The sequence below is a fragment of the Acinonyx jubatus genome, chromosome E2 (assembly GCF_027475565.1).
Source record: "Acinonyx jubatus isolate Ajub_Pintada_27869175 chromosome E2, VMU_Ajub_asm_v1.0, whole genome shotgun sequence".
Classification (NCBI taxonomy): domain Eukaryota; kingdom Metazoa; phylum Chordata; class Mammalia; order Carnivora; family Felidae; genus Acinonyx; species Acinonyx jubatus.
Window position 1 is genome coordinate 745,523 of NC_069396.1, and position 18,064 is coordinate 763,586.

The 18,064-nt window shown below is 53.5% G+C and overlaps 2 protein-coding genes across 15 annotated transcripts in view; one reads left to right on the forward strand and one right to left on the reverse strand.

Moving 5' to 3' along the window:
• Positions 1-2,139, reverse strand: part of LOC128313295 (basic proline-rich protein-like) — a 76,914-nt gene extending 74,775 nt beyond the window's left edge. Inside the window, exon 1 of the mRNA XM_053211055.1 lies at positions 1,942-2,139. Within this exon, the coding sequence (XP_053067030.1) occupies positions 1,942-2,139 (198 nt within the window). The remainder of the gene's footprint in view (positions 1-1,941) is intronic.
• The window catches only part of ANKRD11 (ankyrin repeat domain containing 11), a 178,617-nt gene that overhangs the window by 74,643 nt on the left and 85,910 nt on the right, over positions 1-18,064 (forward strand). The gene's annotated exons all lie outside the window — the stretch shown is intronic.

Genomic DNA, 18,064 nt, shown 5'->3' on the forward strand with positions numbered 1-18,064 from the left:
TGGATGCAGTCAGCCTCTTTACAGTTTGTTCTGGTTCACTTTTTGTTAGTGGAACCAGAGTTAAACACTGCATCCTAGTGGCTGACAAGATGCTGCCTTGGAGGCAGGTGATCCCACAAGAGTGTCAGGTGGTGCTCAGGTGACCGGTCCGGGGCCTGTTTTGTGCTGACCTCGGCCCTGTAGCAGAGCAGCACGAAGCGTTGAGAAGTACGAAGGAGATGGAGACGCCCATTGAGGTGTGACCACATTTGATTGAAGAAACCCTGTGGAGCTCTAGGGTATCCTGGCCTGGAAACACCGTGTTTTAAACTTCAGTGTTATAATTAAAACTTCCATTCACATAAAGAGCGATTTTCGTTCTTTTAAAAAGTTTGCAGTCTGGCTCACCTCCCCCGACACCGTCGGCGCCCGTTTTCTAATGTGCTTTTGCACTTTTGTGGGCAGAGCGACTTACAGGGGACCCGCGGGAATACCGGCCACAGCTCGTGGGGAAGGGATAGAGACACAGCGGGCCCCCGAGCACGCTTGTGAATGGGGCGCTGCAGCCCGCTGGCTGGTCTTCAGCCTGGGATCACGGAGCCAGTCTTTGGGCCTGAGTTCCATGGCCACAGACGTGTCTGGGGCAGACAGAGGTTTGTAGGTGAGCCTGGGGCGGTGTAGCTAGAGAAACTCTATTTTGACTGGTTTTTGTAGGAAAAGCTATGATCAGGTGTGTCGGCTCACACTAAAAAAATCCCTTTGTGTTTGAAGCCCTTTCCTCTGAGTCCCCTGTTGCCTGGCCCTGTTCTGTGGGCTGGCTCTCTGGCGCCCTTCACCCAGTCTGCTGTTCTTTGGGGTTTCTGTTTAGTCTTCCCTGGGAACCACCTCACCAGAGGCCAGGGTTGGGCTTCTGTGTCCCCCACCTGTAGAGGAATCTCACTCCAGAGCACCTGCTGACTCGCATCTCCCAGTTACCTCACTTTACGTCCTCTTTCCCCCCTACTTTTCTTGGGTTTTCCCGAGAAAATAGGTAGCATTTTCCACATTAAAAAAATTTTTTTTTTAATTTATTTATCTGTCAGCACAGAGCCTGATGTGGGGCTCGAACCCACGAGCCGTGAGACTGTGACCTGAGCTGAAGTCAGACTCTCAACCGACTGAACCACCCAGGTGCCCCTCCACACTTTTTCCCTAAGATTCTAGGCCTCAAAGATGTTGAACAGTAGGGTTTTCAGGGTGCCGTGGCTGATTGGTGGCAGAGTGAGCGTTCGAGTCTCGGGTCCCTACACGAACGCAAGAGATAGTTGTGTTAGCGTTTGACTTTAGGGAAGATAGGAGTGAGCTGGTGGGAAGGGTCAAGGTGTTGGCGTGTCCAGGAAGGGAGTAGGCCGTATGGGTTTTCTGCAGCAGCTGGCTTTCCTGGGAACCCTCTTTTAAATTTGTCCCGTGGTTGTGCCACGGGCACGTTTGCTCGTATTTAAGGTCTGTGCGTGGGGGGGTGGAGGGCGAAGTCTCATCCCCAGCACCTGATGCTCTCAAGCCTTTGGTCCTGGGTGGAAGTGATGCACTGAAAACGGGCCAGGTCCAGAACAAGGCCCGGGAGCAGAATCAGTGAAACCTGGGTCCAGGGTGAGGCCCATTTCTAAGGGCCTCCTGCCTGTCATCCTTTTCCTTCTCTGTTGTCCAGGGACCTGTCTGCTGGGTCTGGCCTTTTCTGCCTGGTCAGGCCACTTACCAGCGTGGGTGGCGCTTTGCATGCCTTTTCCCCTTGTCTCCATTCACCTGGCAGCCTGAGACAAGTAGACCTGGAAGGCTTGCCCCTGGCATTTACACAGTGCAGCCGCGTCCTGAGGGCTGTGGCCTCGTCCACGGAGAACCTCGTACAGGCCTGCGGTGGCCGATGCCAGTGTGAGGTTTCCTGGCCGGCAGCTCACCCAGTGTTGGTTTGCTGACTGCGTGTACCCAATACTTTTGAACCGGAACCACACCCTCAGAGCCCTGCCAGCTGGGGCCGTGGTCACACGCATGCACGTTTGTCTGGGAGTCCTTGCTGTTGGTGTCCGGGATCGACTTGAGGGGGAGTAGCACCAGCGTGTGTGTCTGTAGCTGCTGGGGGACAACCATGGTCTCCCCCACACTGTTCATGAGATCCTCGTCCATGACCGATCGGTCTGGCTTTTTTTTTTTTTTTTAATAAGTTAAATGAAGATGGAATGTTAGCCTATGAACAAAGCCGTGAATTTCTCTGCTCTTTCTGTGCTGTCAGTGGCCCAGGGGCAGGGAGGGGGGCCGGGCCAGCGGGAGAGGCACGTAGCAGTGGTCAGTCCTGCTGGGCTCTCTGAGTTTCTCCCTGCCCATCCTCTCCCCGTCCGCTCTCTCCGCGCCCCTCACCTCTCCTCTCTGGGCTGTCTGCTGCTGCCTCCCGGAGCATCTTTGTTTTGGAACCGGCACACCCCAGTGGGGCACAGCCTGGTGGGGTGCACAGCTTTGTGTGGTGTCCTCGGTTGTGCTTGGTGAGCTCAGGGGAGACACTTAGGCCCGTCTTGTTGAAGGAAGTCTTTCTCCTGATCGTTCTGTGCGGGCGCGGGCTGCATGTCGCCTGCTCCAAGTCTGCCGTCCCACTGCGCGCTGTCCTTGCCCTTTCTGTCCCCCAAGGTCCTGAGCAGCAGGGGTGCGTCTGTCTCCCTCACCACAGTGTCCTTTATCCACAGCTCACGTCCTTCTGGGGGCTGTGAACTTCTGTTTCTCCTCCAGGATTGCCTGTGAGTTCAAGAGCACTCTGGGTGGTTCGTAACTGGGTTCCTTTTCCCCACCGCGGGGAGTGCCAGGGAGGTGGTCCTGTCCCTTGTTAATAAGCGTGTGCCCCTGCCTTTGTGTGAGGCCTGGGGACAGTGCTGTGGTCATAGTGTGGGTGTAAAATGGGTCTTCCTGGAGGCTGTTCTGTATGTGCTAGTCCAGAGTAAGTGGACTTGTGACTCATTGCACTAACCCCTTGCTGTGTGTTTGTAATTAAGAAACAGAAAACAAAGTGCATAACTGGATTCAGGACCTTGGTGATTGTCTGGTTGAAGTTTTGCTGGAGACCAGTTGAGATTCACCATGATTCATCCAGTCTGGGGGAGGGCTGGGGGGGCACAGGAGGGCATAGCGCCCCAAGTGCCTGGGGTGTCTGGGTGGGTCCCGAGGACACTTTGAGCCGCAGGCACACACCTTGCCTTGAACGTAATCAGCTCTGTCCCCAGGAGGTGTGGCAGGGAAGTCACTGCTGTTTTGCAAATGTGCACTACAGTGTATTTTCTCTTTATTACCTAAGTAGGGCATCTATTATAAGCTGCTGAAAATTATTTGAGGGCACAGATTCTGGGGGAAGAGCTGCTCTGGGATTCATTTAGAAATAACTGTGGGGACAGGGCGCCTGGCTGGCTCAGTTGGATGAGTGTGCAGCTCTTCATCTGGGGGTTGTGAGTTCGAGCCCCACATTGGGCGTAGAGATGACTGAAAGTAAAATCTTAAAAAAGACAACGACTGTGAGGAAATGCTAAAGGAGAGAAATTTTGTTAGGTTTTCTCTCCCGCTTTGCCCAGGCGTCACCGGGCTGTGGCAGGCGGTGTGCAGGGAAGCTCCTGCCCTTGACCATGACCCAGGTGCCTCCTGGAGAGGAGAAACCATTAGATGCTGCTTTCCACAAGTCCGACGTTCAGTTCTTTTAAAACGGCACGCCGCATTTCCGGTGGTCCTGCCAAGGCGCGCACGTTGCCTGCTCCAGAGAAGGGAGTGCCAGCCAGGGCCCAGCAGTGCCCTGACGTGGCACTGTCTCCACCTGGGCTGTCAGAACAGCCCTGTGGGGTCGGGACCGGGGAGCACAGCCTCCGGCCTCGGTGCTCCTGAAACCCCGTGCTGGTGGGGGGGGTGTGGACTTGGGGGTGCTCGGAGCGCCTCCCGCTCGGGGGTCCTCTCGGGGGCAGGGCTGCATCGGCCTCAGGACAGAGCGTGGCCTGCTGTTTGCCTCTGACCCTTTAACCTGATGCTTCATTCCTGAAGGGCCTTAGAGGGACTGCGTGCGACGGTGTGCCCCGTGTCCCGTGACATCCGAGGAGCCTCACGCAAGACCAGGTGTTCTCCCTTTGGCTCCCTTCCTGGGGCCTGTGTTGTGCAGGCTCACAGGTGCCTGGGGCGTCTGTGTTCCCAAGGCTGGGGCACTGCCGGCCCATAGGTCTGTGCCGACGACTGACTTCCTGGAGGACTCTTTTCCTCGGGTGACTGTTCCCAGCGAGCCATGCTGCCCCCCAGTGAGGCCAGGCCTGCTGCTCCTCGCTTCTGGTCCTGTCGTGGGTCTGGCTCCTGGTGCTGCGTCCCTGCACAGCTCTGCGCCTCTCTGCCCCTCTCTGCGCCCTGCAGCACACACTCTGCACCCTCCCTGCAGGCTGTGGGCGTCTGTGCCTGGGTGCTTGACACTGTTGTTTGGGGAAGTACTTGTTTTTCTTTTTTCTTTTGGATCTGCAAAATTTTATTGAGCAAGAGCTGGAGAACTTTTACAATCTCAAATCATCAAGAAAAAAAAGATTAATCCATGTCAGTGATAAGGACAGAGAATAAGTTGAACAAACCACGTCGTTTTGATGGAGAAGTACTTTTTAAGCCACTATCAGCTACCTAATCCTGGCTGAACGTTTGTTAAGGTCCACAGATGTTGAACTGGAACTGAAATGTTGTTCAGTTGACCTGTAAACCTGGGGGATTTTGGCTTCTATGGAGGCGTCTCCCCCGGGGCAGCACAGACCGTCCAGGACGTGAGGCCAGTTGGTTGGGACAGACCGGTTCTGAATTCTCGTAGGGTCACCCTGAGACTGGCAAGTGACAGGGCCAGGCGGCGATTGTTTGAAAGCGTCCCTGTGCCTGGTGTGGGTTGGCACGTGTTGGGTATTCGACAGTCTGTCGAGAGCAGAGAGAGCGCGCATGTCGGGCCCAGGGCAGGGGGAGTCTTCCTGGCAGTGAGGGCTTCGCAGCAAGCGTTTTACCTCTCACACCGTGGAGCTCCAAGCATCGCTGTGCGCGTTACTGGAAAAGCATCGCTGCGGTTACCCACCGTCCAGCTCGTCTGGGTGACCCAGTCGGTGCGCTCTCCACAGCCGACGGGTGACGCCGCGGGGTCTCTGCTTTGTGCCTCCAGCCTGCCTCGCACCCCCCACCTGGCATGTCCCCGCGTCCAGAGAGCCCACGCTCGGGCCCTTCACAGTTTGCCAGGCCTACGTGCTCCAGATTGTCGTTAATTTAAAACAGACCAAACGTGACTTGAGGTCGTTGCTGGGGGGGGCTTGGGGGTGGACAGGGACTGGGGCAGGGGTGGGACTTGCGGCGAGCAGGGGCCGAGTTTCTCTTGCCCCTCCTGCATTTCTCTGCACGTCCTGCTCAGGTGTCTGCCCAGCAGCCTGAAGAGGTTCCACCTCAGGAGACCCTCCCCGGGAGGGCAGCCCCAGGCTGTGGCCTCCCTGGAGCCCCTGCGGGGCACCTCCTGGTCCACAGACGTGCAAGGCCCTGGCCGGGGCCCCTTAGCAAGCGCGCTTGAGTGTGTCCTGCGGTGTGCCCGCGTCCGCGGCGCTTAGCTTCTCTCCCGGAGACTAGACTCGCGATTCTCCACCCCGGTTTAGAACACTTGGGGTTCACTGGGGGTTTTACCTGTTTCAAGATGTCACCAGATTCTCCGTCAACAATTTAATGGTATTCACTTGGTCACCACACAGAATGCCTTGTGGTCCTTTCTGGTCGGTTTTGGGAGTAGGCTCTATATCCTGACTCAGCACCAGGGTTGCCGCTCAGGCCTCCTTGCCTTCCTGTCTGGCCGCCAGAGTGCCCATCACTGGAAGGAGGGCTGGCCTGGTGCTGGTAACCAGCCTGGGGCGACTTGGACCCAGTCAGCTCACTCCTCCTCGCCGCCCCCACGTGGACCTTCGTTCCCTCGTCTGTAAATTCGGAGACACCTGCGTTACAGGGTTCTGGATCATTTTCATCTTGACATTCAGAGGATGTTACTGGGGTCGGGCTCACAAAAGGACGCCGTAAAATTTAAAATGGTGTCTCTTTCTTGCGGAGCAAAAAGGACGAAGTCAGAGACGTGCCTCAGCCAGAGGCCCCTAGGCTGGCTCCTTGTGTGCCTGACCTGTAGCCCGCAGAGCACGCTGTCTGGTCTCCACACACCTCAGTCAGAGGTGGCTGCATTTCCTGTCTCTGCAGGAGCGCGGGTGCAGAAAGGTCTAGCGGGTGGGGTCAGGCACACCTCCGTGGTGCCTGTGGAACAAGGCCATCTGGAGCCGCCCCAAGGAGTCTGGAAGCCAGCGTTTCTTTTAAACACTCAGATTTTGTATTCGTACACGTTTTCTCTCGTCTCATCCAGGGGACAGTGTTCCCGGGCCCTGGCAGGCTGTGTGACGGAGGAGGGGCCTGGGTGGTGGCATCGCCACACTCCTTTTGTTCCTGGGCTCTGTCCTCATGCTGTGCGGCTCAGAAACCCTTTATGTTGTAAACACAGAGAAGTCCGAAAAGCTCTTGTTTGTATGTATAATAGGTATGTCTGTTAATAAAACGTTTGCTTACTAATTGTACTTAAAAGCACGGATAATAAACCCACTGTATAACACGCTTTTGCTAAAACAACTACATTTTCTGAAATAAAAAGTTGGTTAAAGTAAGCAAAGAAAAATGTGTAGTTGGAAGAGGGAAGAGTACTGGAATCATTTTTGACTTAATCTTGGAGATGTTCTTTGAAACGACACCCACACTCCTCAGACGGCTGTCTGCGTGCTGAAGGTCAGCAGTCCCGTGGAGCTCCCCTTGGCCAGGGGTGGGGGGCCGGGGGGGGGCCGCTGCTCCTTGGAGCCCCCTGGTCTGTCTAGCCTTGGGACTGCGTCTTCCCTCGCGTTCGGTTCTGCAGCCGTGTGCGTTGGCGATGTGGGTTTGGGTTTGGGTTTGTGCTGAGTTACTTCGATCTTCCAGATGCTGACGTCCTGCCTCTCATTATGTCCAAGAGTCCCTCTCGTTTCTGCAGCCGCCCCCTCCTCAGATGAGCCTGAAAGCTGTCAGAAGCTGTCTGCGCATAGGTGGGGGGGGGGCGCGGGGAGGGGGTCGCCAAAATTCGAACATTTGACTGTGCGTAAGTTTTGCACCGGCAGTAAATTGGGCGCTTCCTTGTAATGGCGGTCTTGCTTTGTTATTTTCCAGACATGAGTTGCCAGATGCCACAGCAGGATAGCTGGAGTTTGCACGTCAGTCACTCTTACACATAAAACCCTTGTGCCCTGGAAAAGTGTTGGTGCTGGAGACACCTGCTTGGTATACAGAAGTGCTTCCTGCATACTTCTCTGTCGCGTAGGATATAAAAACCAGAAGCATAGAGACTTGGGATCTGCTGAAATTACTAAGTATTGCTTTATCCTGGAGGTTCTTCAGCAAAATTCAGACCATCAACTTTGCATCATCAGTGCAAATATTACCCCAGCTGAAAATGCAGCGTTCCCCTGGGAGACATTTTGAAAGGGCTGCAGAGGATCTGTAGCGTCCTCGAACCACACCTTGGAAACAGCTGTCTGAAGCTGTTTGTTTGGTCTCTGTGGGAAAATACAGCTCAACAAGCTACGTCTGCCTGTGTTTGTCTATCACTGAACACTTACAGGCTGAGGAGGGTCTGGTCGTGTATTTTCTCCCCACAGTACATGCGTTAGCCTACATTTTCAGAGGGCTCCTGACTCTGTGGACCCTGGGTGGTGAGCCCCTCCTGGAGCCCTCGTGGAAACGTAAAACTCTGCCCCCTTGAAATGAGGCCGTGCAGATCATCTGTCTTTGGGCACGTGCCCATGGGCCCGGCGCACATCCGTGACTTGTGTGCGGCTCTCACAGAGCTCTTTTCCCTGCCTCTGACTGTGCCTTTGGCCGGCGCGGGCTGCGGCTGTGCACTGCCCTTCCCCGGGGCTCCCGTAGGCCCCTTGCGTGGCTCTTCCCTCCTCGGAGCCGACCCGTACCCGCTGTCCTAGACGGATTCTCTTGGGTTCCTTAAGTCATGTGCTTTCTCTCCGCTGACTTTAATCTTGTCTTTTAGGTCAACCTGGCCACTGGATTAAAAAGTTTGTCTATGTTTTTCCAAATCTTGCGGATATTTAAAGATGACGTGGATTGCAATAACTTAAAATACATCATTACGTATTGCCAGTAAGAGAAATTGTTAAAGTTAGGAACTTCTGTGTACTCCACTTATATTAGTCTCTTCAAAAACTCCTGTCTCTGCATTGGCTGCAATGAGGCCGTGAATCAGACTTTCCATCGATGCTGGAGCTGATCTGCCTTAATTGGGAAGAAGGACCCTGGACCTTTTAGTCAGTACCTCAGTAACTTCCTATTTTTGAATTTTTAGGCCAATTACTCTGAACTGTGATGTCAAATCCTGTACATATCTTCAAAATATGATTTCCATATAGGAAACGATCTTTTTCGGGCTTTTCCATATAGGAAAAGACTTTTTCTGTCAGAGGCATTTTTGTGTTGGCAGGAGTTCGTTGGTGGTGGAGAGTGGTTTGGCGGGGTTGGGGCCCTCTGTTTTCCTTGACCCGGAAGCCCGGGTGGGGTTGTAGTCTTAGAATGTGGCCGCGTCGCGGGGTGGACCAGGGGGCCTGCTCTCCTGCAAGGACCCTTGAGCCCCTCCTCTCCGCGCTGGATTGTGCGCAAGGCTGCCGAGCGCCTGGCGGGAGCGTGCTGCGCGTCGGGACGTGGTGAAAGGGGCCGCGGAGCAGCGTCCCTGGGAGTTGCCAGCCTCGTCGGAGATGCACAATCAGAGCTGTGGGTCAGGACCCACTTCCCTTTTTGACAAATGGATTTTGCGCTTTTCTTATTTGTAGCCCTCAGAATTAAATCCGTCTCCGTTTAGAGAACTTTCTTTGTGATTCCTCTTAGGCATCAGTTTTTTTGTACACATAAAAATGGAACTTCTCGTTGACGTATTTCCTCCTGTTGAGTAAATATGTAGCCTCTGGTAGTGCAAGATGCCGTGTAAAAGCTGGCCAGGTCTCCAGGTGTGGAATGTGTTACCCAGAGTGCTCGCCGAGTGCCGGACCAGGAGGCGTCCTGAAGGGGGCTAAACAGGAGCATGTGTTACAAGAGGGCTGTGGGTCAGGGAGCCTGGGAGGCAGGCACGAGTCTGACTCCATGGCTGCTCGGGGACTGAGGGCCTGAGGGAGGGCCTCCCAGAATGTGGGCTTGGAAGGAGGGCAAGCAGATCCTGAGGTATGGTCACAGAAGGACAGTGGCGTCCCTGTGGAGACAGGAGACACAGAAAGGAGGAGATGGTTGGAGAAGCTGTGGTTTGGGCACTATGGAGTTGAGGCGCCTGTGGGAAAAGGGGCCCTGGCAAGGGGTGTCCAGGGTTTGTGAGACCATTCGGGACCGGATGTGTGCAGGTGCGTGTGTGGGCGCTTGTGCACACAGGGAGCAGGGGCAGGAAAATGAAGGGGGATTGGTTTATGACAGAACAAACCAGCAGACTCACCCTAGCATAACGTAATAATCTCAGCAAGCAGATTTGATGTTTTTCTTTAAGCAATTAAAAGAAAGGTATAGAAGTAATTTCTCCTGCCATCATAGATTCTTTGAACGGATAACGTGTCAGGATTCTAGGTCCTTTCCTGTTTTGGGAAATGAGATGCCTGTGTTCTAATCTGCACATTATTACATGTGTAAACCTCGTAATAAGTGTAGCTCATACAGTCTTCATGTTGTTTTTCCCTCTGCAATTTTAGGGTTTTCAAATAGTCTCAAGAAGCAAGAGCAAAGTTGTCTTTCAGACTGAAGCCCACTCCGAAGAATCCAAGAGCCACGTTTAATTTCCAAATATTTGTGGTGAGGCTTTAGTTTGAAACCCTATTTCGTAGTTGTTTTTGTTTGTTTCAACTCGAAACAGGCCTTTCTTCTTTGTGGGCTGTGCCACCCCACCTCCTGTAAAGTTGACTTCCTTCAGGGGCGGGGGCGAGAGGGGTGGGCTCCACAAGGACAGAACAAGTGAACCTGAATGGAAGACGTCCCCAGGCTTCTCCTTGGCTGTAGCAGAGCTGAGTGAATTCAGACCCGAGGCACGCAGCTCTGGACAGGGCTCCGTCACACCCTTGGACGCCCCTTTGCTCATTCACTTGACACATTTATGTGTCACCATGAACAGTTTTTAGTTTTTCCCAGCTTTTCCTGTATGGAGTAAGCTACACCCTTGCCCCCTCTCCCCCTGCCCCTGCCCCCTGATTCTTGCTGGAGTTGGGGGGAGGGGGGCCTGGAGCAGATACAGGGTCGTGGGGGAAGTGCTTTTGGAATGGGTATGGGCTCGTGCCCATAGTTGCTTTGAGATAATTGTCTAGTCGTTCCTCCGAGTTGATGCTGAAGCATCTTGTTTACTTGGTTTTATCAAACTCAGTCTCTGTCAGATCTGAGGTCCATGAGGAAGGAGTAAATTGGTATCCAAATGCCTTTGCTAAATGGCATGACAGAGGGCCACTCATTTATTTCAGATGCTAGGAGGGGTCACCAGGGGAGGTCAGACACAGGTTCACTCTCAAGAATGTTTTCTTGCTTAGGTAACAGAATTGGCTAAAATCTGTTTCCAGTGGGTCGTCGTCCCCCCCACCCCCCCAACTTCGTGTTCAGAAAAAAGCACCCTTAAGGGAGTGTTCTGGTCCAGGAGTTCGGCATTCAGCAGCACAGGTAGGCCCTGGGCACGGGGCTGTCGATGACGACAAGCTTGGTGATGGTGTTGGGTCACTTCTGATGGCTGTCCCCTGCCAGATTAGAGACCAGCCTGTGCAGCCAGGTTCTGCGGTGCAGTCACGGCAGCCTGCAGGCCAATCCTCAGCGAATGTTCCTCAGTTGGGACCTGGGCACCTCAGCCTGTGCCCCATGCTGTCCTTTTGTTTAGAAAATGGGCCAAGAGGTCCATTGTGAAGTTCTCAGAAAAGAAACAAACATGGTTTTTCTTATTTCCCTTTTCCACCTATTGTAGAAAATACAATAAAACACGCAAAGGGGGGGAATCTACCCTAAACCCACTGTCCAGGTCACGAGTCTCATTACTGTCCTTCAGGGGTGGGCAGTCCCCCTCCTTACAGATGCTCTGTGGCGAGGTTGGTAGTGTTGTGTGTTTCTCTCTGCAGCCCTATCAGTTTCTGCTTCAGTTATCTTGAAGCTCAGTTGTTAGCGGCTCGTGCATTTGAGGCTGTCACAGCTTTGATGACTCTGCCTCTTTCTCACTATGAAGTGACCTTACCTCTGGTGATACTCTTGGCTCTGCTGTCTACTCTGTTTGATACTAAACTGCCTGTTCTCTCTTTTGACTAGGATTAGCATGCATCCTTTTCCATTTTTTTCAGATTAAACAATTTGTCCTTATTTATTTTTAAAAGTTTATTTACTGGACACCTGGGTGGCTCAGTCGGTTAAGCGTCCGACTGCAGCTTGGGTCATGATCTCGTGGTTTGTGAGTTCGAGCCCCGCGTCGGGCTCTGTGCTGACAGCTCGGAGCCTGGAGCCTGCTTTGGATTCTGTGTCTCCCTCTCTCTGCCCCTCCCCTGCTCATGCTCTCTTTCTCTCTCAAAAACAAGTAATAAACATTAAAAAAAAAGGTTTATTTACTTTGAGAGACGGAGAATGAGCAGAGGAGGAGCAGAATGAGAGAGGGAGAGAGAGAATCCCAAGCGGGCTCCACACTCTGAGTGCAGAGCCGGACACGGGGCTCGAACCCACAAACTGAGATCATGACCTGAGCTGAGATCAAGGGTCCGACGCTTGACTGACTGAGTCCCCGGCCCCCCCACCCCCCAATTTGTCTCTATGTTTGAAGAGGGTTTCTTGTAGGCCACCTTGTCGGAGTTGGCTTTGCCTTTTAAAGACATCCAACTGGCAGTCTTTCCCGCTTAATGGGGGTTTAGACCACTGACACTTACTGTGATTATTGACATGACCGGGCTTCAGCCTGCTGTCTAGGACCACGTACGTAGCATAAGAACCTGACAATGGTACCTTTCCATGTCTCCTCACCCAGTCTTTTTGCAACTGTTTTCTTACACTTTGCTTTGCTATAGTAACAAACTCCATAATAGATTGCCGTTGTTTTGTTTAAACAAGAGACCACCTACGAAAGGAAGTCTGAGGTGTTGGCTGTGTCGTTGCCATTTCTGGTGCCCCACTTTTCACGAAGACTCCTGTTTTCACCCAGTGTCCTCCTTCCAGCTGAAGGACCCCACCAACATTTCTTGTAGCGCCGTTCTGCTTCTCGTAGGTTCTTGAAGCTTCTGTATATCTGGAAAACTCTTTTTTTTTTTTTTAATTATTTAAAAAAATTTTTTTTTTAACGTTTATTTATTTTTGAGACAGAGAGAGACAGAGCACGAACAGACAGAGCATGAGGGTCAGAGAGAGGGAGACACAGAATCTGAAACAGGCTCCAGGTTCTGAGCTGTCAGCACAGAGCCCGACGCGGGGCCTGAACTCACTGACCGTGAGATCATGACGTGAGCCGATGTCGGCCGCTTAACCGACTGAGCCACCCAGGTGCCCCTTTAATTTAATGTTTGTTTATTTTTGAGAGAGAGAGAGAGAGAGAGACAGACAGCGGGTGAGCAGGGGAGGGGCAGAGAGAGAGGGAGACACAGAATCCGAGGCAGGCTCCAGGCTCTGAGCTGTCGGCACAGAGCCTGACGCGGGGCTTGAACCCACGGACCTCAAGATCATGACCTGAGCTAAAGTCAGACTCTTTACTGACTGAGCCACCAGCCGCCCCTCTAGCTGCTTTTTGGAGCCTGGGAGCCCAGATGTGCAGTAACAGATTAATGTCTGCGTCTGCTACTTTGGCCCTCTCTGTCAGCTCTGGGCTGGTTTCACTTGATTGGTTTTTCTTACTTTGTGTTGTGTTTTCTTTATTATGCCTGGGGGTATGTGTTGTATTTCTTAAAATGCCCGGGGGTATTTTTTGGACACACCTTTTATTTTGGAAGACTTTCAGACTTTTGGAAAAGTTGTAAACATAATAGAGAATTCCTGTAAACCTCTCTCCCAGCTTCCCCTGGTAGCCAGCGTGTCACGTCACCACACGGCACGTTCCTTAAAACAGCAGCCAGCATCAGTGCCTTGCTGCTCACCCCACCTGCAGACTTGATTCCCATTTCCTCCGTTCCTCCCTGACGTCCCTTCTCTGGCCCGAGCCCCACCCAGCACACTGAATCGTCCTGTGTCCTTGCTAAGCTTGGTTTCCTCTGGGCCGGGACCGTTTCTCAGTCTCTTTTGGTCATTGTGACCTTGACGGTTTGGAGGAGCTCCAGCCAGTGTTTTGTAGGACGTCCTGTCTTTGGGTTTGTCTGATGCTTTCTTCGTAGACGGGGGTTTTGGTTTTGGGGAGAGAGGACCAGAGAGGGGCGTGCCCTGTCCTCGTATCCAGTCTGAGAGTGCATGCTGTCACCGTGGCCTGTGGGTGCTAGCCTCGGCCGCCTGGCCACGGGGGCGACTGCCAGGTTCCTGCCCCGTGCAGTCCTGGCCCCCTTCCGCCCCCTTCCTCCAGAGCAAGCCTGGAGCCCTGCGCCTGTGCAGGCAGAGGGGGGCATCTTGTGGGGAAGGCGTGTGTCTTCTGGCACATCTTTGTTTCTTTGTGTCGGCACGTACGCGTATATGTTTTGTGCCGTTGTTCCAGCTTCCATGTCCAGGAGTATCTGGAGGCCAGGCATCCAGTTTTGCCTCCTTGGGTGCTTGCTACGCAGTCTCGTATTCCTGAAAATCTTCCTGAGCCTTGTTCTAGGATCCAGTTAGTTCTTGGAAACAGTTTGCTCCTTACAGGGCTTGCCTTTAGGATCTGTGAGGCAGGCCGGGGCCTTGCTCAGTTTTGGGCTAGACGGCCACCCCCCGCCCCGGGCCTCTGCTGCTCTCTGGCCGTCGGAGCCCAGCAGGCCCTGCTTCTCGCCTGTAAGCGGTTCCTCGCCTGCTGGTGGTGAGCTGATTCCTGCTCGCCCAAGACCCCAGGGGGCTTCTACAGGCCTCTGGACGATTTCCTTCAAACTGTGTCTTCTCGGAGCTAAACATTTCCCGCTGACACGCACACGTAGCGTTCTGGCTTTTTGATCCTCTTGAGGATTTCTTGTAAACTCTGCTCATTTGGCAGACCTGCAGGCAAAGCTGAGACTGCTTTCGCTCTGTTTCATGTAATTTTACAAAGTATTGTTTCATTTTATAGCATTAAAAAGTAACTCAGCGGGGGGAACCGGGGAGCCTGACCCTGAGAACAGCGTGGAGCCTGGACCAGAGTGGGATGGTCACAATGGAGTCAGGTCTGTGCTTTTTTAGTAGCGTGGCGTCTGTGGGTCTTTGGAGTTGGGGATAATTTTACTGTGATTACGTGTGATGGTAACATCAGGGGAAGCCCACTGAAAGGTATACAGGAACTCTGCGCTTTTGTAATAAGTTTAAATTAGTTCAAAATAATTTTATTTTAAAGAACCCAGTAGGTGAGTGCAGGCTTTGTTCCCCCAACTGGCTGTTCACGGCAGTGGTCCACAAGCTGAGTACAGTCTTAATAGAAGTGCCTGAAACTCACAGCTGCACAGGGTGAACCCCGAAAGCCCTCACCCCCCCCCCCCTCCCCGCAGGAGGCGGCTGGTGGTAGCCAGCAGCGGCCTCCTGCCCCTTGTCCCCGTGTTTACATTCCACCTGCATTACTCAGCAGACTTGCTGGGGTTTTCTTAACTTGGCGTCACGTCCCAGAAATGGTGTGCGCCTTTCCTCTCTTGGGCCTCGCTGCCCGATTGCGCCGGCCGGTCGGCCTGGCCCGTCTCTCCCCGCCCTTCTGGGTCAGCCTGTGGGGCCGCGCTTCCCACACGCCCTGTGTGCGCGTCGCACGCGCTCCACCCGTCTGGAAGGCTGGCTGTTGGCGCTTCACGCGGCCTTCTGCGGCTTCTTTGCCCTCCAGGACGACGTGGAGGGCCCCCGGCGTGGACTGTGCGGGCGCCGGGAGGCTCTGCAAGGAAGGCGCTGTGTGGACGCGTCACGCAGCCCTTCCTGCCTGTTGACCTGCGGCGTCCTAGGGGTGATTCCGGCGTCTGGGGCACATGACTGTGGGTAGACGTCCCCTTGCCTGCAGCCTGGCCAGTGATGGAACGGGGTCCTCACCTCGGGCTTCCATTTTAGGAACTCGCTGTTTAAAAGAAGTCATTGTGTCATCTGAAAATGACTCTGTGGTTTCTGTTCTGGCCTGCTGTAATCCGTGCTGGTCGGGCCGTATTTTCTTAAGTGAAAACGTTGGTGACTCGTGAAAGTATCTGCTCTTTCCACCTGCCACAAGGCGAGAGGTGACGTCGCTAGATCAGGACTTGCCCTTCTGTCGTTACTTGTGTCCCGCAGGTTCCCCGGCAGGCATGAGTGGTGAGCGCAGCAGCTCCGAGTGCCCCGTGCTTGTAGCGACCCTCCCAGGGAAGGGAAGGCCGGGCCTCCCCTGCCCCAGAGCTGTGCTGTGTCCTCCGGGGGTGGCCCGCGGCCGAGGACAGGGTGCCTTGTGGGCGGCGAGGCCTCGCGGGCCGTCCTGGTGCTGGGGGCCGTGCCGCTCCCACGTCTCAGGTCTGAGGGATGGGAGCCTCGTGTGGAGGGCGAGGGTGGCAGGGACAAGCTCGGGCAGGTTCTCCGGGATCGCCTGTGTAACCAGCGGTATATGCCTCGTGGCTCTTAGTCACCTGGCTTTTTTGAAAGTGGGGTTCTCTGCAGGAATCCGTGGTTACATTTGGTCACTACGTTAATAGAAAACCTTGCAGCGGGGATTATTTTTTGGCCCACATTAAAAGTAGATAAATTGTTCATCTGAAGTCCAGTGTGTTTTAATCAGTAAGGGCTTTACTTAGAAAAATGAAAATCTGCGGAGTAAGGAAACCCTGGCGCCCCTTTGTTTCTTTCACAGGCAAATATGACCGAGCCAGTGATTTTCCATGACTTGGTTGACATTGTGTTCCGTAACTTTTTTTTTTTTTTTTAAGTTTATTTATTTTGAGAGGAGAGAAAGACCATGAGCGGGGGAGGGACAGAGAGGAAGAGAGAGAATCCCAAGCGGGCTCCGTGCTGTCAGAGCAGAACCCAATGTGGGGCTCGAACCTACGAACCGTGAGATCATGACCTGAGCTCAAACCAAATGTCGGACACTTAAGCGACTGAACCCCCAGGAGCCCCCCCATGTTCCTTAACTTTTTAAAGCCAGTTGGGAGGGCTTAGACTTCCTTCTCTGCTTTAATGAGATTCGCTAAAATATTCAGGTTTGACCCTCCGAGGTCTGTTGTAGAGGTTTGGAGACCCTGGGGTAGTTCATGGCCTGGGCAGTAATGAGAATGAATGAAAGTGCTGGAGACAGTTGGCTGTCCCCAGTTTGTGTCTGGGGCATAGTCCTTCCTATACAAGCCCCTGGGCGATTGGATGGAGAGAGGGTCTCCTGGAGGGCAGCCTAACCCTAGCCTCCAGCTGCGGCACCGGCTTCTCAGTCCCGCGGGGGCGCCTTATCTTCTGTGGGTTCTTCACATGGCCACCTCCCTGCCAGCACGGGGCTTTCTGTTACCAAAAATGAAGGATAGTGCCGAATAGGATTGTTTTCTTCCAAAGGCCGTGGCTGATGGGCTGTTCTAAAATGAATTTATATTTCTGAAGTCTTTGAAAGTGAGCGAAGAAGGAAAATGCAGTCCTTTGATCATACTTATTGTTGAACGGTGCCTCTGGCTTCTCCATTCTCACTCAGTGGGGCTGAGGAGGCCGCAAAGAGCAGCTCGTGGGCCAGCCCTGGGACACTCGGCTTCTCTGGGCTCTTCTCATGCCTCCCCTCTGTCCAGAGAGGGAGGAGCAGAGATGGCGGCTGTTGACTTGTAGTTTTCTCGGTTGGGGGGAAGTTGGTCGGGTAGGTGGTCGCTTTATGGCCAGAGGCCAAGAGCCTCCTGAGTGGAATGGCCTCTGTTTGGTTGTGGCCCGTGGGGCGGACCAGAAACAAAACAGTTAGTGTTTTCTCAAATAACTCGGTGGACTGGGTAGAAAATAATGGAGAGAGGGGCGCCTGAGGGGCTCAGTCGGTTAAGCGTCCAGCTCTCGGTTTTGGCTCGGGTCATGATCTCCCAGTTCGTGGGATTGAGCCCCACATCAGGCTCTGTGCTGATAGCGTGGAGCCTGCTGGGGATTCCCCCCCACCCCCCACCCCCCCCCCCCCGCCGGTCTTCTCCTGCTTTTGCACACACGCTGTCTCTCAAAATAGATGACCATGAAAAAATCAAGAATGAAGATGATAAGTTACAAATGCCATTAAATACCTGTTTGGTTTGTTTAATAGTTGGGAATAAATTGCGTTTCTGAAGGAAATTGGAATTGGAAGTACTTTGACCTTGCCTTCTCTCTTGTCATTCCTCTCGTGCTGCTGGCCAGCAACTCTGCAGCCTGACTTCCAGTGAAGTGGGTGCTTTATCACAGCTAGGACTCTCCAGGGCACACTCTTCCCGGAGGTGGTATGCCCTCCCTGCTGCTTGAGGAAGCGAACAGGTGGGTGTTTTATCGTTTTGTAAAGACCACAGGGCAAGAGTCTCGAGTTCCCTTTTTGACTGTTACTATGATCTGGAAGCTCTCCCTTCTCTCATACAGACTGCCATGGAAAGCCACCTGTTGATGTGTCCCTCACCCCCCCCCCCCCCCCCGGGCCCACACCTGCCAGGGCAGGGCTTCCTGCCCTCCACGGTTCTGGCTGCTGAATGTGAGCCATGATTTCTGCGGTTAGTACACGTAGGCTGCTGCAAAGTGTCGGGCCAGGGGCCACCTGAGTGAGGTGAGAGGATGCAGAACGTCATTTACTCTCCCTTCCTCCTTTTAAAGTTTTTATGATCTTTGCCTCCAGTGTCATTGAGATACAGTTGACGTGTATCATTGCAGACATTCACGGTGTGCAGGGTGGCGATTCGATGTCTGTTGTCAAATGACCCCACAGCGAGTTCACCCGGCATCCATCACCTCATGGAGCCACAGGTTTCTGGTGACGAAACCTTGTAAGACCTACCCTGTCCCTTTCCACAGTGAA